The 24,972-nt window shown below is 27.6% G+C and overlaps 1 protein-coding gene across 8 annotated transcripts in view; it reads right to left on the minus strand.

Annotated features, from left to right (window-relative positions):
* Positions 1-11,551, minus strand: part of LOC135922829 (protein tumorous imaginal discs, mitochondrial-like) — a 37,347-nt gene extending 25,796 nt beyond the window's left edge. For 7 of the 8 annotated variants that reach the window (XR_010571043.1, XM_065457315.1, XM_065457316.1 and 4 more), the window contains exons 1-7: positions 11,091-11,229; positions 10,914-11,047; positions 10,735-10,815; positions 10,589-10,694; positions 10,394-10,548; positions 10,063-10,215; positions 5,818-5,965 (exon numbers count right to left, since the gene is read on the minus strand). Coding sequence is in view for 7 of the 8 variants with exons in the window: in XM_065457315.1 (XP_065313387.1) it covers positions 5,818-5,965; positions 10,063-10,215; positions 10,394-10,548; positions 10,589-10,694; positions 10,735-10,815; positions 10,914-11,047; positions 11,091-11,202 (889 nt within the window). In the remaining variant the exon portion in view is untranslated. Of the gene's footprint in view, positions 1-5,817; positions 5,966-10,062; positions 10,216-10,393; positions 10,549-10,588; positions 10,695-10,734; positions 10,816-10,913; positions 11,048-11,090; positions 11,230-11,254; positions 11,300-11,374 lie in introns of those variants that run through there. The other variant, XM_065457319.1, reaches the window with a different exon arrangement.
* Positions 11,552-24,972: the final 13,421 nt, after the last annotated feature.

The raw sequence follows: 24,972 nt of genomic DNA on the forward strand, positions 1-24,972 counted from the left end.
TTAAAGTGAAAAAATCTATATTTCGGCCATAAATTCTCGTATCGTCGCTTTATTATTATAGTTAAATTTAAACTTATTTTGTAATTTACATAAAGCGATTTAAAATAAACATGCCATTATTTATGTTTTGACAAATATTTGTGGTTATGAATATCACATACATTTATACTCTCTGCCTGATTATTAGGAAGTTCTAACTACACTCATAATTTTACAGGAGAGCGTTAAAAACATAATACTTTATAACGAACACCTAAGAATGTTAAGACAAAAAAATTAATTTTGCAAATTTTTAGACGGGAGGGGGGGGATAACTTATGTAAAATTAGTGTTGTTAAATGGCTCGATTTTTTAAAAAGACTAACCCAATATTTTAGCCAAAAAAAATTATGCAAGGTTGGAGATTTTTCTCATAGATATCAAAAAGACTTGGATAAATGTTAACAAAATCTTGAGGCTTGCACAATATTTTTAGCTAAAATATTGAGTTAGCCGTTTTCAAAAATCGAGCCGTTTAACAACATCATGTAAAATATATTCACGAGCCGGGCAGTTGTTTTGTAATGTAAACTTTAAAAAGTTTGGATTTATTCATGTCTTTTTCCTTCATAAAAAAAATATTACGGGAAGAGGTTAGGAAGGAGAATTTTTAGAGGGACCTAAAAATTTTAAAAATTTACATGTGTCGTTTGGGCCAGACTAGCAAACAATTTTTTTTATATTTTATTATATCATCCTCGATAATTAAAGGATTTTATGTCCATTTTTGGCCGAAATTAGGTTAAATAGTTTTTTCGTTATTAGAATACAGTCTTATCTTCGTTTGGGCCAATGTTTTATTTATTTGTGATAATCAAAAATATTAAATTTTAAAAAAAATTCAAGCTAAAATAATGAAAATTAGATAAAAGGTAACATATGAGAATATCCACATTAGAATAACTAAGAGAACTAAACTAGTGAGTAAAGAAAGTAGATAAAAATATAGGCTTTACCAATTCTGTAGAAAAATTAATTCATATGATTAAGGATATTACAATGATAATTGTTATTCATATAATTTACGGAATCAATTGTATATAAATACATTGAATTCCGTAAATTATATGAAATTAATTCATGTTTAAAATAATATCAAATTTAATCAATATTCAGACATAGGCTGATAAAACAAAAAATATATTTTTTGCTTTAGATTTAGTAAAAATGGGATGGGTTTTATTATCAAAATCAATAAAAATTATTTAAAAAAAAAAAAATTTAAATCGACAAGTTGGGGTATTCGCAATAATTTGCTTAATATGAGCATTTAATATTTTTAAATAAATTTATAAAAATATACCATCCCTAAGAATGTTGTGACCTACCCCAACTATACGCACCTCAAAACTTAAATTTTTTTTTCTCTTTAGCTTTCACCTTTTCTGGTGGTAAGCTCCTTCAACATCTCTCTCCACTTTATGTTATTCGTACAATCTCTTTTATCTATTTTATACTTCTTTATATTGGCTCTAACTTTATGGCCCCATTGAAGTTTTGGCCTTCCTCTTTTACGTTTGCCCATCACTTCCAATCTTTCAACTTTATTTCCTATGTAGTTCATAGGCCTTCTCATTGTGTGCCCATACCACCTAAGTCTGTTTACCATTAACTTAGTCTTAATGGGCACTACCTTTAAACTATTTAGTATTCTTGTACTGCGCACCTTATCCTTTCTTGTTACCCCAGCAATCATCCTCAGCATTCTCATCTCCATAGTTTGTAGACTTCTCTCGTCTGATTCTTTGGTTGGCCATGTTTCCGAACTATATAGAATAGTTGGTTGTACTATGGAACTGTAAATTTTTCCCTTTAATTTGTGTGGGATTCTTTTGTCAAATAGCACTCCAGATAAAGATCTCCACTTTAACCACCCTTGATTAATCTTATTCTTTATCTCTTTTTCTATTGTGCCGTTTGTTTGTATAGTGGAGCCCAAATATTTGCAGCTTTCAATTGCGGATATCTGCCAATCATTTATATCAATACTCTCTGTTTCATCTCCTCCTATCACCATATACTCCGTCTTTTCTCTATTTACTTTTAATCCGTGCGTTTCTAGGATATTTATCCAATTCACTAACCTTTCTTTCATTTCATCCTTGGATTCGGCAAGTATCACAATATCATCTGCAAATATCATATTCCACGGGACTGTTTGAGGTATAGACTGTGCTAATACATCTATTACTGTAATGAAGAGAAGTGGGCTGAGAGCCGACCCTTGATGAACTCCTTCGGCTATTGTGAAGCCTGCTGAAGTACCTGTTGTGCTACGGACCATTGTTGTATGTCCCATATACATATCCTCTATTATTCTTATATATTTTTCGGGAACTTTTTTGTGGCGTAGCGCCCACCAGATAAGTTTTCTTGGGATTCTATCGAAGGCCTTTTCTAGATCGAGAAAGACCATGTGTAGCTTTTTGTTCTTTTCCCTGTATTTTTCACTCATTTGCCTAATTGCATGGATAGCATCGGTTGTTGATCTTCCAGGCATAAAGCCAAACTGTGTCTCTCCTATTTCGATTATATCTCTTAATCTTTTTTCTATTATTTTTTCGTATAGTTTTAGACAGTGTGACATTAGTTTTATGCCCCTGTAATTTTGACAATTGTGTGGATCCCCTTTATTTTTGAAGATAGGAACTAGATAGCTCTGCCTCCATTTTTGGGGGACCTCTTCATTTCCAAGTATTTTATTATACAGATTTGTGAGGAGATGTATTCCATCATCTCCTAGTGCTTTAAGGCTTTCTATTGGAATATCGTCTGGACCCCTAGCTTTGTTGTTTTTCATATGCTTGAGGCATGTGATTATTTCTTGTTCTGTTATAGGTTGTACAAGGTTTTGACAAGGGGAGTGTTCGTCGAGATGCAATATAAAACTTAAATATTATTTATAAACTTAAAGTAATTAGTCATTTAAATAAATTATTAATCTACGCCCGCTTTTAAAAAAATATAATGAGCCGGGTAATTCGTATAAAAATCTAACAGAGCCTAGTAAATCTCCGAGTTTTGTAGAATTTAATAAGCCAGTCCAGGCATTTGACAAATTATAAAAATTTCAAGCTACATTTATATTTTAAGTTATACGTGATATATAGTGATTTTGCCCTCTAGCGTTGAAGATTCAACAGAGCTACGCTAGGTTTTCCTCATTTCCATCTAATTGGAACAATTTAATTTGGGTATAAAAGTAAAAATATGAGGAGCCCTCCACACGTTTGTGGGCAAGCCGCACGTACTTTTAGGCACAACATTTGGAAAAATGTTGCTTAAACCTCTATAGGCTTTAATTTAAAAGGAGTGGGACAAAGAAAAAGCCAATACCCAAAAACTAAATATAATTTAATTACTTTAAGGGTGGGCGGTGGATCGTTTTTAATTTAATAATTTTACAAATTTAATACAAGTTTCAGTAAGGATTAAAGAATACTTCCAAAAAAGTTGAATAATTGTTGATAGGGAACCTTTAGATAATGATGTGAGCAAAGAACTTCAAAATAGTTTTCATTATAGGTAACTTTTTTTGATGCTGAAAAGTTTTTTGATGGATCTTTTATTTTTATTAAGTTTTATGAATTGTTTATTGATATTTAAATCCATTATATCTTTTATGGTTTTATAGTACTATAAGGATTTATATTTTATATTTTGTATATTGTTTTCCCTTATGTGTGTACAGCCATGCTATGGCGTCATGAGCTAAATTGTGGTCGGAGTTCCTTATTATATGAGCTAGGAACTGGATACGGCGTTTTTTTACAGTGATATTAATTGGCGTGTGATTAGATTTTTTCCAGAGATTTTGGTTTGATATGACTCTTGGATAGAAAATACCATTAATTGTACGTAGACAATTATTTATAAATGATTGTAATCGTCTCATTTCCATCTTTTTGCTACCCAAATTTCCCCTCCATATAAGACAGGAAAATGTAGAAGCATGTTGGAAACTTTTTAAAAGTGATCTTACAGAATCATACAACGTTTTGCCAAACGCGACTCCTTTCTCTAGGAAAGAATGGATGGCTAATGACACTCTAGAGAAAATAAATTTGTTAAGAAGTGTGAACGGCTCAAATAGCGACCTATGGAAGGATATACAGAAACTACTACGCAGAGATAGACGAATATATATCGCGAGGAAAGCCTTTGACATTGACAGAGATATGAAGGAAAATAGGATATATGAGGCATATAAAAAATTAAAATATTTTTGTAAACCTAGTAGCTTTAAGAAACTCCCCTCCATTGCCTTAAGGAATGGGAAAGTGATCATAGATCAAGATGAACAAATGGCTGTATGGCTTGACTATTACATGACAGTCTTCGATTCAAGGAGCAACCCCACCAGCTAGATTAAATATAATCCCTATCTCACCCCCATCTGGCTCTTCTATAGATGAGATCGAAGTTTGAAAATAAATGGCAATATGCTAATTTCTTTGTATTAAGCGGTTTAACCAAAATACTTAAATCTAAAATAACAAAGTAAATTCATAAAAAATAAACTAGTTATTTATATGATCCAATTACAAATACACTATATAAACACAATTGATTTATGAAGAGGTTGTTGTAGAAAGATAGCCAAAGAGGAGATTGACATTAGGAAAAATTAGATATAGATATTAAAAATGTGATGGCCAGAAAATTAAAATTATAAAGAATCGGAGTGAGGCAGACTTTCGTAAGATTTTAACAGCCAAGCCAGGTTTAATACTAAGAAAATTCAAAAATCGAAGGCTTAATAATAATTTTTAGGTAATTCATATTTCTTAGTTCAGTGTTTTAAAAGTCACTTTTGAATAGTAATTGGTTACAGCTCAAAGGATACATACTTAAGAGTTAGTTACCGTTACTAATTTTCTGCAAAAATAACTAGTTATAATGTACAAAATGGCAATATTGTATTGGGTCCGGCCTTTAAAAAGTGATATCGATACACCCCTGATATATAAACATTAACTATATTATATAGTATAATGGTACCAATTAATGTTTTTTAATGAACATAATGAACTCAATGATGATTGGGTGAAGAAATTGTATTGAGTTGGAGGTAGTGAGAAAGGCCCCATGGGAGATTAAAAATTATAAAATAAATATGGCGAAGACGAATGTGAAAAGAATAAGCTTTATGAATAACAAGGCGCCAAAGATTGCAGAAAAAGCATCAAGCTAGATAAACCTGATACCTTCTAAAGTTTCTGACAAAATGTCAATCTCACCCACTTTCAGTGACAAATCCTAATTATCAGGTGGCAAAAGAGAAATATTTACATCTCTCCTACAATTACAGATAACGCTTTTAATGCACTTGTATGGATCTCATTATATTTTTATATCTATAAAAAGAGAAAAGCATAATATCATAGTTTTAACTTTGGAACAGATATTTTATATTAATGCTTCTGGAAATTAATTGCAGATTCTGATAAGGGCTATAAAATTCATATAAAAAAATTGATTTTATTGCGTAATAGTAAAAAAAAATATTAAATGATCGAAAATCACATTTTAAACACTTTTTATTTAAAAATTCTAGGTATATTTTGAAGAATAATGAGTCTAGACATGCAATATCAATTTATCTATTTTTTTACAAGTAATTTTTTTAAACTACCCATTCTCATATTGAGATCTAATGGGTTAAAATTATTTTTCAGATCTTTTTTCTAGAAAATAAGAGATCCCTAATATAAGAACTTAATTTTGATTCTAACTTCGGATAAGTAAATTAAAATAACAAAGGTAGGAATTTCGAACCTGCAGGGACGGGGATCATTACTTTCTTTCTTTGCAAATTTTGACCCTTTCCGGAACATTCCTTACAAGGATAACTAGTGAATTTAGTTGTTCCATAACATTTCCTGCAGGTGCTCCTCATAACGAATGGGCCTGTGTTAATAGTTTCCTATTTTTGTAATAATATTTTCTGAAAAATTTGTGATAAAAATATTAATGTAAAATATACTATGGTTAAAAACCTAAAACTTTATTATTTTTTTAGATTCTATTATAAAATTGACCAATGGCTTAATTTAGTGAAAAATTTTAAAAATAATTTATTTTTTTAAACAGCAATGTTAGTAAGTTATTAACCGCCGTAGGTTTTAGTGATAAAATCTTTTTATATGTATTCCCTATATAATTTAATAAGTTTGGATGTGAAACTGTTGAACCGATTTTTATAAGTTCAAACTAACCCGACATTCATTTTTTATGAATCGAATTTAAACTATGATTCTATGTGAACCTAAATAGATCTTCGTTAAGATGGATGTTTGGAAAAACTTAACTATTACTAGGTACAACTAACTCAGAGCCCTCTAAAATGGGGAGGAGTCGATTTTATTAATAATTGAAAATATAGAATTTGAAGTATATTTAAGTAATGTGGATCTCTCTGACATTAGAATCTCATGGGAGTAATTCGATTTTTTGAGATATTTCATGCAATCACGTTAAGACCTTACCTCTTACAATCCAAACTTTAAATTAAATAAATATTGGTTAGAATAATAAATTCCCCATTTAATTTTATTTTTGCTGAGCGATACAAAACAAAAGAAATAAGCCTGCTAAATTGGCCGATGCCTATACATTACAGTTGTTATTATTATTTCAAATATTTATTAGCACGTGGACAGCAAAGAAAATTTTTATAGCACAATAGAATGAATATTTAAATTATTTATTATTTTATTTGAAAAATATCATCCAAAATATATAATTATGATCAAATATGTTTATATAGAATTAGATGGAATATGAGATTTGTGAGGGTTTCAATTAAAAAATATATGCAATTAAGAAAATTATATATAACTATATTACAATTGAATATAGGTTATGCTATTTCTTTAGCCTCTTGCTTTAATAAATTTTCAGTTACTTGATTATCAATCAAGTATCTTATCACTATTGGTAGAATTAAAGTGTTAAGTCTCTTGTACAATCAATTTTAAATAAAAATATTGGACCTCATTATTGATAATCCTATGTCATCTCCTGACTTAATGGACACGGTATTGAGTATATCATTTGATAATTGGGAGATATAGGTTGTATTTCGGGGGATATTTTTACCAGATTCTATAAAAAGGTCTTTAAAGAAAATAATATTTAATTGGCAAATAGACCACCAAATTTAAGATGATGTTTGAATTTAAATAATTGGTATACTAAATGGCAATTCATTAAAAATAAGATGTTAAATGATTTCAAAAATAATTTTTAAATAGAGTTATTTTTATTATGAATATTATTTTTGCAATTTTTTAAAGATGTGTTGTGCTGTTAATTTTAAAATTATTCAATTTCTATTTTTCGATGGAATGTCTATGTATTCTGCAATTATCGTGATTTCCAAGGTCTCTTTTCAGGAGCTTTATTCTAGCTGGTAAAACCCCTTTTGATATTAGTTACTTCGCCATTGAGAAAGTTTCCTATAAGGAAGGCAAAAAATGCATCAAGTCTCCATAGGTTAGATAGTCATCACAATAGGTAGTAAATAGGTAGTCATATAAATAGAGTCATCTCAATGGATTAAACAATCGTCACAATAGGTAGTAAATAGGTAGTCATATAAATAGAGTCATCTCAATGGATTAAGCAATCGTCACAATAGGTAGTCAAATCAATAAATAAGGTAGTCATCAATTTCAAATTTAATTTAATTTATACTTTTTTATTTTAATTTTAGGCAAATTTTCTATATTTTATTATTTTTTTTTTTATAAAAACGTAACAGGGCGCCATAAAAGAAACAAGAAGTTAACAAGTTATATTTATTCTAAATAAATTTTTTTTTTACCTTTTATAATTTTGTAAATTTGGATAAAATTTTGACTATCGAAAAGAAAAGTCAAAAAAATTTTATATGTCCTTATATCATCTCCAATATCTAACGACGAATTTGATAAGTAATTCGTTTACTTTTTATTTTTACAAAAAATTCAAGGTAAGGATATTTTTTAATTTTTTTTTTAAACTTTTATTATTTAACTTTGTTTTATTTTTTTTTAAAAAAGAAAGAAAAACGAAAAACGTACCACCGTAACCGGGGCACCATAAAAGAAACTAATTAAATTAATTATTTTTTAAATCAAATTTATTATTATATATATTATTTCTTTATATCTAAAAACATAGTATATATATAAAAAAAAGTTAATTTGAACATATTAAACAATCAACTTAAATAATATAAGATATTCAAATGATATAACGTTAATATATTTTAAAAATAAATAATATTCAAATAAGACTAATCAACACAACCCATTCATATTTATAAAACATTAAAGATCTTTGCCCATTATTGGTAGCAGTTTGAATGGTGTTGACTTATTGGAATTACCTGATTTAAATTAATTGGTTCAAAAAAATATTTGAAATAAGAATAGCTACCATTTTTTTTGGAAGCTTGGGCATGTTTTCCTTATTCTGAATCTTGATCATTTTCATCCATCAAATTAGCTAAATTTTCTCTTTTTTTCATCATTACAACATTGGGACGTGGTTGGCGGTATTAAGTATCTCAGCAGACATGAATAAATGCGTTTTTTTAAACTGATAGTGGTTTAAACAGAAGCAAGTTTTCCACTTGTAGCATTCTTATTTTAAAAAAATTATCCAAATCAAAAATATTTACCAGGAAAGGAAAGAATTTTAAGTTTTCAGGGTAGGGGGGGGGGTAGCTGCAGAAATGGTGGGGGGGGGTCTAAACCCCCCAAATAGGCTTAGAATCAATTCATTGTGTGTGATAAATATAAGCGAAAGAATTATATCTCCCTTTACATTGCAACAAATAGATGATGTTCAATATTGAATTTTATACATTGATAACCCATCAAGTAACCCAAAAACATACTAGGAAAATTCTCTCAGAAATAGATAAAGTTGAATACATGTTCAATTTAAGGCCTAAGAAAATTTCAATGATCATGATGCAAGTTCTAATTTCAGAAGTGTTCGGCTAAGTGAATATGAACATCAACTATGTTTGTGACATGAACTAGATACTCTTGTAACAGTGGATAGAATTGAAAATCTTATATAAAACTTAGTAGTATGACGATTCAGGACCTCTGATCTTAATGATTTAATTAATTTAGGGAACAAAAAATGTTTAGAGGCAATAGATCTTATATAGATAATAGATCTTACATTATATATATTAGACTGGGTGATGAAGACCCTTTCATCGAAGAGTATTTTGAACCAGATGATTATGATAATGATTGATGGTGCTCAAAATGTGAGTGATACTAATAAAACCCCAACCAATATTATGATAAATTGAATGGAGAAACTCGATCTTAAGATGTTCTGGCTGTGATTTAGTGATGGATATACTCAAATTCCTAGTATTGTTTAAAAATATCAATGACCCATACACTTAGCTTTATTATATTGCAGTGAAATAGCAACATGCCCATTTGTGATAAAAATATTGCCTTAAACAAAATATGTTCAATAAATTTGATCAAGATAGCTATTTAATTTTTTTGTATAAATTGTATTATTTTTTACAAGGTAGTGGCCATACTTTTAGACCTAAAATTTCAAAAAATAAATAGTGAACACTTATCTTGAATAAAAATGCTCAAACTCAAGAAGATCCTCACTATGTCCTTCCAATTTAAATATAATTTTTTTTTTGCATAATCTATAATTTTAGGAATTTAATTATAGTATCATATTGATATTAGAAAAATAACTTTATTTGAAAAATAGTTGTTTTAAATGAATAAATTTAGTATTCATAAACAAATTTTAAAGATTGGGTAAGAAAAATATAAATAGATTTTTAAATGGAAATTTCAGAGCACTGCTGAACTGTGACTTATAAGGTCACATCAAAATTGGTGCACCATCTATCACAAATAATAGTTCTAAAGTGAAATGTGTCACCAATATTTTTTCCCTCAAAGTAAAGGTCTAATTTCAGTTGTGAAGAAATTAAGGATATTATATGAAAATGGAATGTCATTAAAATAAAAATACCATTCCAGACCCATTGCAATATGGGCAAGTTATTGATTTAAAGCCTGGTTCTGATTTTGATCCTTTACATTTAGGACATGTATCTAATATATTTATATATATTTCCTGATTGACACCTCTGGCTGCTTGTTGGAAGGTTAAATTTAATGTTACCTAATTAAATAAATAAAATTTTATTCTATATTAAATTTTTTAATATTTGTACATTTTTCAAAAGTACTAACTAATTTTATTTTTAATCAAAAAGCAGAAATGGCATTAATATCAGATATAAATTTATAAATATTTTTGTTTAATGTAAGATCTATAGTAATAGAATAATTTAAATTACTTCATTAGATGCATCATGGCCAAATATGCTATCAGAAAAATCTGAAAAAGAAAAGCCTCTCTGTTGATTCCCTGTTCCAGCATTGCCAAAATTACCAAATATCTTTCTAAATAATTCCTCAGGATCAACATTAGAGTGAAACTGAGAAAAATCAACTTCAATTTAGGTAATAATTAGCACAAATAAATCATTTACATCCTGGGTATGTTTCATTATTTGTATTGTGAGTATCCGTAGATCCAAAATCAGTTGCAGAACCCCATTGATCATATTGTTGGCGTTTGGATTTATCACTTAAAATCTATGGGAATTTCAATGTATTTAATAAATTATTTATATACTTCATATGCCTCAGATACCTCCTGAAATTTAATTTTGGCTTTAGCATCATTATTTGTGTCAGGGTGATATTTTTTAGCTAGCTAATTTTAAATATAAAATAAATATAGAGATTGAAAATTTTTTTAATTTTTATATAAAAATAACAAAATCTTTTTTTAAAACTGTTAAAATAAATTACATCATAATATGCTTTTTTAATATCTCTTTCTAAAGCATTATTAGGCACTCCTAATATTTTATAGAAATCTTTTTTTAATAGTCTGGTCGAAGATCTAAAGTTCCTTATTTGATATGAAAATGAAGAGTTGAAATCTAAATTAAATTTATATACATAAACAGATTTTAATAATTAAACTTATATTATTTAAGAAAATTCGTTCATGAGCCTTTGTGTATACATTTGATACGATCAAGCTCAAAATATCATAGACTTTTTTATCATATATTTTAATACGGCATGATAACATAATAAAGAATAAAAGGTCTAAATTAAAAATAAGATGGCGAAATAATACCAACTTGTAAGCAGACATATCTTGTTAGAGTGATAGTCTTATTGTATTTCTATTGTATAAAAATATGAATAGTATAAACTAATGAACGTGTTTGTGAATAAAATATATTAAAAATTATATGAACTAATATTGTTGTTAATTTGCTTGGACGTAAAATTTAGGACCCAATTTGGTGCTTAGGCCTGCTTTGACAAGAACCTGTAGCACAGACCCGTGATTTAGACATAGAGCTCAGACCCGGGATCCAGACCCAAGGTTCAGATCCTTGGTTCAGACTAGTTTTTTTAAAAAGCCGAGTTTTTACGTATCCGACCTCGTGGTCGGAGCGAAAAATTCTAGCCGGCTCAAAAGTTGGCTCAATGACGGCTCAGGAATTGGCTCGAGTCTAATTTTGAAGAAAAAATTTATTTATTTTAATATTTTAAAAGAATATATAAATATTTTTTTTGTTTTTAAATTTTTTTTTAAACATAATAATTTATATTATATTATGAAAATAGATTTATTTATTTATGTTTTATTTAATAAAAAAATGATATGCTGCTATTGTAATATTATTTTTGTTACAATTTATTAGTGATTTTCATATCATGCCCAAAATTTTAAGCAAAAAAAATCTTTTGAAAAATATTTTTAAATATTTGATAAGAATTTTAAATTTTCTTTGTATTTGAGGAAATTTTTTGAGAATATTTTTATAAATAAACAATCTTTAGATGAAATCTTTTATAGTTTTTTTTTTATCATCTTTGTAAAATTATCTATTTTTATGTATATTAGAAGAATTGGTTTTTTTTAAATAATTTTTTCAGAAATATTTATATAAACTTTTTTTGTTATTTTTTTATATGATCTTTTTAAGTAAAGTATTTTAATGTGACAATTGTCATATTCGTTATTTTTAAACATTTTTGAAACTTTTAGACACAAAAGGGTAAAATAATATTTATATTGTGAAGATGTTAAATTATAAATTCAATGATGTTCCTTAGAAAATTGGTAATTATCATAATCAATATTTTAAATTTTTTTTGACGCTAATGGGCAAAAATATGTATTTTTAACATGTTAAATTAAAATTTCAATTAAGAAGTAACATATAAAAGTGACAATTGTCATAATCGTTATTTTTAAAGTTTTTAAAATTTTTTTTGATGCAAATGGGCTAAAATAAGTATTGCTAACATGTTTAAATCAAACTTCAGTGAAGATGTACCAACTGACAATTGTCATAATCGATATTCTTGAAGTTTGTTAAATTTTTTTGACACAAATGGGTATAAATATAGGTTCTAAACATGTTAAATTAAAATTTAAGGGAAGATGTACTTGTTAAACATGGATAATTATTTATTATACTGGTTGTTATATAGTGCTAATTTTTTTATGTTGCATTCATTTATTAACACAATTGATATTTACTTCACATATTAAATTATTTGATATTTTTTTTTTCATCTGCGGGAAAATGGCTGATGTTAAATCGCCACCTCCGAGAAATAATGGATTACCATATCTTTGTTTGAACTCCCAGGCCTATTTACTTTTTTATTTAATCTTTTATATTTTATAGATATCTATCAATTCTACAAATACTTCTATCACTCACAATTTCATTTTTAAGCACACTATATTCCTTAAATATTTACTTTGCGACTACATACATTTTTTATGACATGAAAAGCCTGACTTCTACTCTTCTGAATCAAAACTCTAGTAGATTCTTTCAAATGCATGGAAGATGTTTGGGAGAGAGACTCTTTTTTAATTGTTGATGATTATACATAACCCATAATATATCTCTGTCAAGTTATTACTTTTATTCATTAAATTTTTTTATTTTTTCTAGATTCAAAGAAATAAATTCTCTTCTTTATTTACTAATTTATCTCAATCAATTCATCATAACTCAATTCTTTCTTATCTTCTCCAACTCTTTACCTAAGCTACTATAAAGTTTATCAAGTACCATTATAAATCATTTATTTATCTTTTATTTCAAATATTTATTTCCTTTAACAATTTATTTTTTCTATATATTAATCTTATTAACTTAATTTAAACAAAATAATATAAATCAACATTTAATATAATTACAACTTCTTTCTTAAACAAAATTTAACTTTAATCCTCTCTTAAAACTCAATTTCATGGATATTTTCTTATTCATCATTTCTGTAGTAATACCAACTACTAATTATAAACAATATGACCACTAATTTATATTTCAATTTATTTTTGATATCAAATTTTATTTTTTGTTTTTCGAATGTTCGATTCTATTTTTAATATACAATATACATAATTAATCATTTATTAATTTATTACATTTCCTTCAAACAATTTAAAGTTAGATTTCTTCAATAAACCTCTTTGTAGGTTTACGGTTTCTTGATGAGCAACGTAATGTGGTATTTGTATTTGTGTTTGTATTTGCTTCATTCACTGGCACAACCATTTCTGTAACTTCCAAAGAACTTTCATGATTTGGGATAACTAAACGATTTCTTAACTGATCGGCATGCTTCCGTAATGTTTTCCCGGAAGATTCAACAATATAAGAATAAAGTCCTATTCTTTCTTTAATTACTCCCTCTCTCCAACCATTGGTATTTTCATTATTTAACCATATAGGTTGTGAGATTTCAAATTCTCTTTCCTTTGAATGTAAATCATGATGAAGGCTTTGTTTATCATTAGCCCTTACTATTTCGTGTTCGGCATTTGGTCGGATCCAATCCAGACTTGTTTTCAATTGCCTCCCAAACATAATTTTAGCAGGAGATCTCCCTGTGGAACTATGCTCTCCCAATCGGTAGGTTGTTAAAACCTGTGTCATAGCTTCTTCGGGATCGCTAATTGAATCTCTCGTTGCATAATACCGACCTTTCAAAGTTCGTACTGTACGTTCAGCTAATCCATTAGTTTTTGGATGATAGGGTGCCGAACGTATATGACGTATGTTATTTAAATCACAATACCTACGGAATTCCCCTGATAAGAAATGTGGTCCTTTGTCTGACACACTGTACTTGGGTATTCCAAACCTAGAAAACCATTTATTTAGTCGTTTTATCATAGCATCAGCAGAGGTATTCTGCATTAGATCAACTTCTAACCATGGTCTATTTTTCTGGCATCCAGAACATATTTTGATAAAATTTTCTATATCAACATCACATCTGGGCCACCAACAATACAATCTAAAAATAGATTTCATTACATTTTCCCCAGGATGTCCCCAGTGAATCATTCCTAACACTGCATTTCTTAATTTATTAGGAATAACCAATCTCCCATTCCATTCTATAATATTACGATTGACAGAAAGCTCTTCCCGTCGATTATAAAAATTAACTATTTCTTTATCTTTATGACGATCAAAGTTTCGCCAACTTTGCTGAATATGTATTGCTACTTTTTTTAATATTAAATCTTGCTTCGACTCTTTTCGCAGAATATTTTCTGACAATTGCATATCATCCAAATTAATACTTCGAATATCCAAAGCATGTTTAGAATCTTGATTCTCTTCCGAAATTTCTTGGTGTTTATTAATCAAATCTCGAATTCTAGAATCTAGTGTTATGCAACATTTTTCTTTTTCAATATTGTTGACCAAATTGCGTACTTGTTTAATCATAACCTGACGAGGCATTTCTAAATTGAATGCTATAATCCATGGTAATCCGAAAAGAGGCACCCCAGTTGTATTCATTATTACCACTGGTAGAGTCCTTGTCTGTGATCCAATCCTAACATTGACTTGGGTCTCGCCCTTGACGTCTAACGGATGATCACCATATGCAGTCAATGGACTGGTTGGCCTAATTTTTGGTCGCCCAATACTTGTCCATATATCAATTCCTATCAATGACGCTTGTGCACCAGTGTCAAAATCAAATTCAACATCTAACCCATTTATCTCTGCAGTTAGTTTTGCTCGATTCTCTCGATTTTGTTGAATCTTCCAAATATTATGAATAGAATCACTTGATGACACTCTTATATAGTTTAAATTCTTTGATTTACAGCAAACTGCAAAATGACCAATTTTTTTACATTTATTACATGCCGCATTTGTAGCTGGACATCTCACTTCTCGGTTATGAATAAAACCACATTTATAACATTTAAGTTTATTATAATCTTTATCATTATTATTATTGTAGTTATTATTCTCTTTATCAAATGTATTATTATACTTGACTTTATTATAGCCTTTATCAATTGTAGTCGTCGTTTTTATTGGATGTTTATAATTATTATCATTATCATTTCTTTTGTTATTAACATTTATCTTATTAACAACTGGCATATTTTTATTTGCCATTTCTTTATCTGCTCGCTCAGAAGCTAATGCCAGATCAAGAATAAATTGAAAAGTCAGTACATTATTATCTCTATCAAGACCGTCGGGATATAGAGCTCTAAGATCTCTTTCCAATCCCGGTATTTCCATGCCAACCATAAACTGATCACGTAAACGCTCGTCAATATCATTAAGATAATGACAACGCTTTCCAATTGTTCTAATTTTATTTGCAAATTCAGTTATGGTTTCAGTTGTTCTCCGTAATCTAACGAAATCAAATCTAGAAGCAAAAGCTGTTGACGTCGGTTTAAATAGTTTAAAACATATTGACTTAATTTCCTTAAAAGATAAAGTTTCGATCGAATCAGGATAACAAAAACGGTCCACCAACTCAATATTCTTATTGCCAAAAAATGTTAAAAATATATCTTTATATTGACATTCAGATGGGCTTACGTTTTTTAACCGAAAACTGGCTTTAGTAATACCAACTACTAATTATAAACAATACGACCACTAATTTATATTTCAATTTATTTTTGATATCAAATTTTATTTTTTGTTTTTCTAATGTTCGATTCTATTTTTAATATACAATATACATAATTAATCATTTATTAATTTATTACATTTCCTTCAAACAATTTAAAGTTAGATTTCTTCAATAAACCTCTTTGTAGGTTTACGGTTTCTTGATGAGCAACGTAATGTGGTATTTGTATTTGTGTTTGTATTTGCTTCATTCACTGGCACAACCATTTCTGTAACTTCCAAAGAACTTTCATGATTTTGGATAACTAAACGATTTCTTAACTGATCGGCATGCTTCCGTAATGTTTTCCCGGAAGATTCAACAATATAAGAATAAAGTCCTATTCTTTCTTTAATTACTCCCTCTCTCCAACCATTGGTATTTTCATTATTTAACCATATAGGTTGTGAGATTTCAAATTCTCTTTCCTTTGAATGTAAATCATGATGAAGGCTTTGTTTATCATTAGCCCTTACTATTTCGTGTTCGGCATTTGGTCGGATCCAATCCAGACTTGTTTTCAATTGCCTCCCAAACATAATTTTAGCAGGAGATCTCCCTGTGGAACTATGCTCTCCCAATCGGTAGGTTGTTAAAACCTGTGTCATAGCTTCTTCGGGATCGCTAATTGAATCTCTCGTTGCATAATACCGACCTTTCAAAGTTCGTACTGTACGTTCAGCTAATCCATTAGTTTTTGGATGATAGGGTGCCGAACGTATATGACGTATGTTATTTAAATCACAATACCTACGGAATTCCCCTGATAAGAAATGTGGTCCTTTGTCTGACACACTGTACTTGGGTATTCCAAACCTAGAAAACCATTTATTTAGTCGTTTTATCATAGCATCAGCAGAGGTATTCTGCATTAGATCAACTTCTAACCATGGTCTATTTTTCTGGCATCCAGAACATATTTTGATAAAATTTTCTATATCAACATCACATCTGGGCCACCAACAATACAATCTAAAAATAGATTTCATTACATTTTCCCCAGGATGTCCCCAGTGAATCATTCCTAACACTGCATTTCTTAATTTATTAGGAATAACCAATCTCCCATTCCATTCTATAATATTACGATTGACAGAAAGCTCTTCCCGTCGATTATAAAAATTAACTATTTCTTTATCTTTATGACGATCAAAGTTTCGCCAACTTTGCTGAATATGTATTGCTACTTTTTTTAATATTAAATCTTGCTTCGACTCTTTTCGCAGAATATTTTCTGACAATTGCATATCATCCAAATTAATACTTCGAATATCCAAAGCATGTTTAGAATCTTGATTCTCTTCCGAAATTTCTTGGTGTTTATTAATCAAATCTCGAATTCTAGAATCTAGTGTTATGCAACATTTTTCTTTTTCAATATTGTTGACCAAATTGCGTACTTGTTTAATCATAACCTGACGAGGCATTTCTAAATTGAATGCTATAATCCATGGTAATCCGAAAAGAGGCACCCCAGTTGTATTCATTATTACCACTGGTAGAGTCCTTGTCTGTGATCCAATCCTAACATTGACTTGGGTCTCGCCCTTGACGTCTAACGGATGATCACCATATGCAGTCAATGGACTGGTTGGCCTAATTTTTGGTCGCCCAATACTTGTCCATATATCAATTCCTATCAATGACGCTTGTGCACCAGTGTCAAAATCAAATTCAACATCTAACCCATTTATCTCTGCAGTTAGTTTTGCTCGATTCTCTCGATTTTGTTGAATCTTCCAAATATTATGAATAGAATCACTTGATGACACTCTTATATAGTTTAAATTCTTTGATTTACAGCAAACTGCAAAATGACCAATTTTTTTACATTTATTACATGCCGCATTTGTAGCTGGACATCTCACTTCTCGGTTATGAATAAAACCACATTTATAACATTTAAGTTTATTATAATCTTTATCATTATTATTATTGTAGTTATTATTCTCTTTATCAAATGTATTATTATACTTGACTTTATTATAGCCTTTATCAATTGTAGTCGTCGTTTTTATTGGATGTTTATAATTATTATCATTATCATTTCTTTTGTTATTAACATTTATCTTATTAACAACTGGCATATTTTTATTTGCCATTTCTTTATCTGCTCGCTCAGAAGCTAATGCCAGATCAAGAATAAATTGAAAAGTCAGTACATTATTATCTCTATCAAGACCGTCGGGATATAGAGCTCTAAGATCTCTTTCCAATCCCGGTATTTCCATGCCAACCATAAACTGATCACGTAAACGCTCGTCAATATCATTAAGATAATGACAACGCTTTCCAATTGTTCTAATTTTATTTGCAAATTCAGTTATGGTTTCAGTTGTTCTCCGTAATCTAACGAAATCAAATCTAGAAGCAAAAGCTGTTGACGTCGGTTTAAATAGTTTAAAACATATTGACTTAATTTCCTTAAAAGATAAAGTTTCGATCGAATCAGGATAACAAAAACGGTCCACCAACTCAATATTCTTATTGCCAAAAAATGTTAAAAATATATCTTTATATTGACATTCAGATGGGCTTACGTTTTTTAACCGAAAACTGGCTTTAGTAATACCAACTACTAATTATAAACAATACGACCACTAATTTATATTTCAATTTATTTTTGATATCAAATTTTATTTTTTGTTTTTCGAATGTTCGATTCTATTTTTAATATACAATATACATAATTAATCATTTATTAATTTATTACATTTCCTTCAAACAATTTAAAGTTAGATTTCTTCAATAAACCTCTTTGTAGGTTTACGGTTTCTTGATGAGCAACGTAATGTGGTATTTGTATTTGTGTTTGTATTTGCTTCATTCACTGGCACAACCATTTCTGTAACTTCCAAAGAACTTTCATGATTTGGGATAACTAAACGATTTCTTAACTGATCGGCATGCTTCCGTAATGTTTTCCCGGAAGATTCAACAATATAAGAATAAAGTCCTATTCTTTCTTTAATTACTCCCTCTCTCCAACCATTGGTATTTTCATTATTTAACCATATAGGTTGTGAGATTTCAAATTCTCTTTCCTTTGAATGTAAATCATGATGAAGGCTTTGTTTATCATTAGCCCTTACTATTTCGTGTTCGGCATTTGGTCGGATCCAATCCAGACTTGTTTTCAATTGCCTCCCAAACATAATTTTAGCAGGAGATCTCCCTGTGGAACTATGCTCTCCCAATCGGTAGGTTGTTAAAACCTGTGTCATAGCTTCTTCGGGATCGCTAATTGAATCTCTCGTTGCATAATACCGACCTTTCAAAGTTCGTACTGTACGTTCAGCTAATCCATTAGTTTTTGGATGATAGGGTGCCGAACGTATATGACGTATGTTATTTAAATCACAATACCTACGGAATTCCCCTGATAAGAAATGTGGTCCTTTGTCTGACACACTGTACTTGGGTATTCCAAACCTAGAAAACCATTTATTTAGTCGTTTTATCATAGCATCAGCAGAGGTATTCTGCATTAGATCAACTTCTAACCATGGTCTATTTTTCTGGCATCCAGAACATATTTTGATAAAATTTTCTATATCAACATCACATCTGGGCCACCAACAATCTTTTCCTACTAGGAACTCCAAATAAAATTTTTATCGTTGAGATAAATACTTATTATTCCTATAAATATCAGACTTACTCATAATTTTTTTAGATTTCTAATGATTAATGGCAATATGTTAATCTCTTTTCCTACTAGGAACTCCATTAATAAAATTTTTATCGTAGAGATTTATACTTATTATTCCTATAAATATCAGATTTACTCATATTTAATTTTTTTTAGATTTCTAATGATTAATGGGAATATGTTAATCTCTTTTCCTACTAGGAACTCCATTAATAAAAATTTTATCGTAGAGATTTATACTTATTATTCCTATAAATATCAGATTTACTCATATTTTAATTTTTTTTAGATTTCTAATGATTAATGGGAATATGTTGATCTCTTCTCCTACTATGAACTCCATTAATAAAATTTTAATCGTAGATTTATATTTATTATTCCTATAAATATCAGACTTACTCATATTTTAATTTTTTTCTAGATTTCGAATGATTAATGGGAATATGTTAATATCTTTTCTTACTAGGAACTCCATTAAAAATTTTTTTATCGTTGAGATTTATACTTATTATTTCTATAAATATCAGATTTACTCATATTTTAATTTTTTTTTAGATTTCTAATGATTAATGGGAATATGTTGATCTACTTTTCCTAACTAGGAACTCCATTAATAAAATTTTTATCGTAGAGATTTATACTTATTATTCCTATAAATATCAGATTTACTCATATTTTAATTTTTTTCTAGATTTCCTAATGATTAATGGGAGTATGTTGAGCACTTTTCCTACTAGGAACTCCATTAATAAAATTTTTATCGTAGAGATTTATATACTTATTATCTCTGTAAATATCAGATTTACTCATATTTTAATTTTTTTTAGATTTCTAATGTTTAATGGGAATATGTTAATCTCTTTTCCTACTAGGAACTCCATTAATAAAATTTTTATCGTTGAGATAAATACTTATTATTCCATAAATATCAGATTTACTCATATTTAATTTTTTTTTAGATTTCTAATGATTAATGGGAATATGTTAATCTCTTTTCCTACTGGGAACTCCATTAATAAAATTTTTATCGTAGAGAATTATACTTATTATTCCTATAAATATCAGATTTACTCATATTTAATTTTTTAGATTTCTAATGATTAATGGGAATATGTTAATCTCTTTTCCTACTAGGAACTCCATTAATAAAATTTTTATCGTAGAGATTTATACTTATTATTCCTATAAATATCAGATTTACTCATATTTTAATTTTTGTTAGATTTCTAATGATTAATGGGAATATGTTGATCTCTTTTCCTACTAGAAACTCCATTAATAAAATTTTTATCGTAGATTTATACTTATTATTCCTATAAATATCAGATTTACTCATATTTTAATTTTTTTCTAGATTTCAAATGATTAATGGGAGTATGTTGATCTCTTTTCCTACTAGGAACTCCAAATAAAATTTTTATCGTTGAGATAAATACTTATTATTCCTATAAATATCAGACTTACTCATAATTTTTTTTTTTTAGATTTCTAATGATTAATGGCAATATGTTAATCTCTTTCCTACTAGGAACTCCATTAATAAAATTTTTATCGTAGAGATTTATACTTATTATTCCTATAAATATCAGATTTACTCATATTTAATTTTTTTTAGATTTCTAATGATTAATGGGAATATGTTAATCTCTTTTCCTACTAGGAACTCCATTAATAAAAATTTTATCGTAGAGATTTATACTTATTATTCCTATAAATATCAGATTTACTCATATTTTAATTTTTTTTTAGATTTCTAATGATTAATGGGAATATGTTGATCTCTTTCCTACTAGGAACTCTATTAATAAAATTTTTATCGTAGAGATTTATACTTATTATTCCTATAAATATCAGATTTACTCATATTTAATTTTTTTTTAGATTTCTAATGATTAATGGGAATATGTTAATCTCTTTTCCTACTAGGAACTCCATTAATAAAAATTTTATCGTAGAGATTTATACTTATTATTCCTATAAATATCAGATTTACTCATATTTTATTTTTTTTAGATTTCTAATGATTAATGGGAATATGTTGATCTCTTCTCCTACTAGGAACTCCATTAATAAAATTTTAATCGTAGATTTATATTTATTATTCCTATAAATATCAGATTTACTCATATTTTAATTTTTTTCTAGATTTCGAATGATTAATGGGAATATGTTAATATCTTTTCTTACTAGGAACTCCATTAAAATTTTTATCGTTGAGATTTATACTTATTATTTCTATAAATATCAGATTTACTCATATTTTAATTTTTTTTTAGATTTCTAATGATTAATGGGAATATGTTGATCTCTTTTCCTACTAGGAACTCTTTTAATAAAATTCTTTATCGGAGAGATTTATACTTATTATTCCTATAAATATCAGATTTGCTCATATTTTAATTTTTTTTTAGATTTCTAATGATTAATGGGAATATGTTAACTTTTCCTACTAGGAACTCCATTAATAAACTTTTAATCGTAGATTTATATTTATTATTCCTATAAATATCAGATTTACTCATATTTTAATTTTTTTCTAGATTTCGAATGATTAATGGGAATATGTTGATCTCTTTTCCTACTAGGAACTTCATTAATAAAATTTTTATCGTTGAGATTTATACTTATTATTTCTATAAATATCAGATTTACTCATATTTTAATTTTTTTTAGATTTCTAATGATTAATGGGAATATGTTAATCTCTTTTCCTACTAGGAACTCCATTAATAAAATTTTATCGTAGAGATTTATACTTATTATCCTCGTAAATATCAGATTTACTCATATTTTAATTTTTTTAGATTTCTAATGTTTAATGGGAATATGTTAATCTCTTTTCCTACTAGGAACTCCATTAATAAAATTTTTATCGTTGAGATAAATACTTATTATTCCTATAAATATCAGATTTACTCATATTTAATTTTTTTTTAGATTTCTAATGATTAATGGGAATATGTTAATCTCTTTTCCTACTGGGAACTCCATTAATAAAATTTTTATCGTAGAGAATTATACTTATTATTCCTATAAATATCAGATTTACTCATATTTAATTTTTTTTAGATTTCTAATGATTAATGGGAATATGTTAATCTCCTTTCCTACTAGGAACTCCATTAATAAAATTTTTATCGTAGAGATTTATAGTTATTATTCCTATAAATATCAGATTTACTCATATTTTCGTTTTTTTTAGATTTCTAATGATTAATGGGAATATGTTAATCTCTTTTCCTACTAGGAACTCCATTAATAAAATTTTTATCGTAGAGATTTATACTTAATATTCCTGTAAATATCAGATTTACTCATATTTTAATTTTTTTTTTAGATTTCTAATGTTTAATGGGAATATGTTAATCTCTTTTCCTACTATGAACTCCATTAATAAAATTTTTATCGTTGAGATAAATACTTATTATTCCTATAAATATCAGATTTACTCATATTTTAATTTTATTTTAAGATTTCTAATGATTGGAATATGTTAATCTCTTTTCCTACTAGGAACTCCATTAATAAAATTTTTATCGTAGAGATTTATACTTATTATTCCTATAAATATCAGATTTACTCATATTTTAATTTTTTTTAGATTTCTAATGATTAATGGGAATATGTTGATCTCTTCTCCTACTATGAACTCCATTAATAAAATTTTAATCGTAGATTTATATTTATTATTCCTATAAATATCAGATTTACTCATATTTTAATTTTTTTTTAGATTTCTAATGATTAATGGGAATATGTTATCTCTTTTCCTACTAGGAACTCCATTAATAAAATTTTAATCGTAGAGATTTATACTTATTATTCCTATAAATATCAGATTTACTCATATTTTAATTTTTTTCTAGATTTCAAATGATTAATGGGAGTATGTTGATCTCTTTTCCTACTAGGAACTCCAAATAAAATTTTTATCGTTGAGATAAATACTTATTATTCCTATAAATATCAGACTTACTCATAATTTTTTTTTAGATTTCTAATGATTAATGGCAATATGTTAATCTCTTTTCCTACTAGGAACTCCATTAATAAAATTTTTATCGTAGAGATTTATACTATATTATCTCCTATAAATATCAGATTTACTCATATTTAATTTTTTTTAGATTTCTAATGATTAATGGGAATATGTTAATCTCTTTTCCTACTAGGAACTCCATTAATAAAAAATTTTATCGTAGAGATTTATACTTATTATTCCTATAAATATCAGATTTACTCATATTTTAATTTTTTTTAGATTTCTAATGATTAATGGGAATATGTTGATCTCTTCTCCTACTAGGAACTCCATTAATAAAATTTTTATCGTAGAGATTTATACTTATTATTCCTATAAATATCAGATTTACTCATATTTTAATTTTTTGTTAGATTTCTAATGATTAATGGGAATATGTTGATCTCTTTTCCTACTAGAAACTCCATTAATAAAATTTTTATCGTAGAGATTTATACTTATTATTCCTATAAATATCAGATTTACTCATATTTTTAATTTTTTCTAGATTTCAAATGATTAATGGGAGTATGTTGATCTCTTTTCCTACTAGGAACTCCAAAATAAAATTTTTTTATCGTTGAGATAAATACTTATTATTCCTATAAATATCAGACTTACTCATAATTTTTTTTTTAGATTTCTAATGATTAATGGCAATATGTTAATCTCTTTTCCTACTAGGAACTCCATTAATAAAATTTTATCGTAGAGATTTATACTTATTATTCCTATAAATATCAGATTTACTCATATTTAATTTTTTTTTAGATTTCTAATGATTAATGGGAATATGTTAATCTCTTTTCCTACTAGGAACTCCATTAATAAAAATTTTATCGTAGAGATTTATACTTATTATTCCTATAAATATCAGATTTACTCATATTTTAATTTTTTTTTAGATTTCTAATGATTAATGGGAATATGTTGATCTCTTTTCCTACTAGGAACTCTATTAATAAAATTTTTTATCGTAGAGATTTATACTTATTATTCCTATAAATATCAGATTTACTCATATTTAATTTTTTAGATTTCTAATGATTAATGGGAATATGTTAATCTCTTTTCCTACTAGGAACTCCATTAATAAAAATTTTATCGTAGAGATTTATACTTATTATTCCTATAAATATCAGATTTACTCATATTTTATTTTTTTAGATTTCTAATGATTAATGGGAATATGTTGATCTCTT

This window comes from Gordionus sp. m RMFG-2023, chromosome 1 (assembly GCF_954871325.1).
Source record: "Gordionus sp. m RMFG-2023 chromosome 1, tfGorSpeb1-WG-v2, whole genome shotgun sequence".
NCBI lineage: Eukaryota > Metazoa > Nematomorpha > Gordioida > Chordodea > Parachordodidae > Gordionus > Gordionus sp. m RMFG-2023.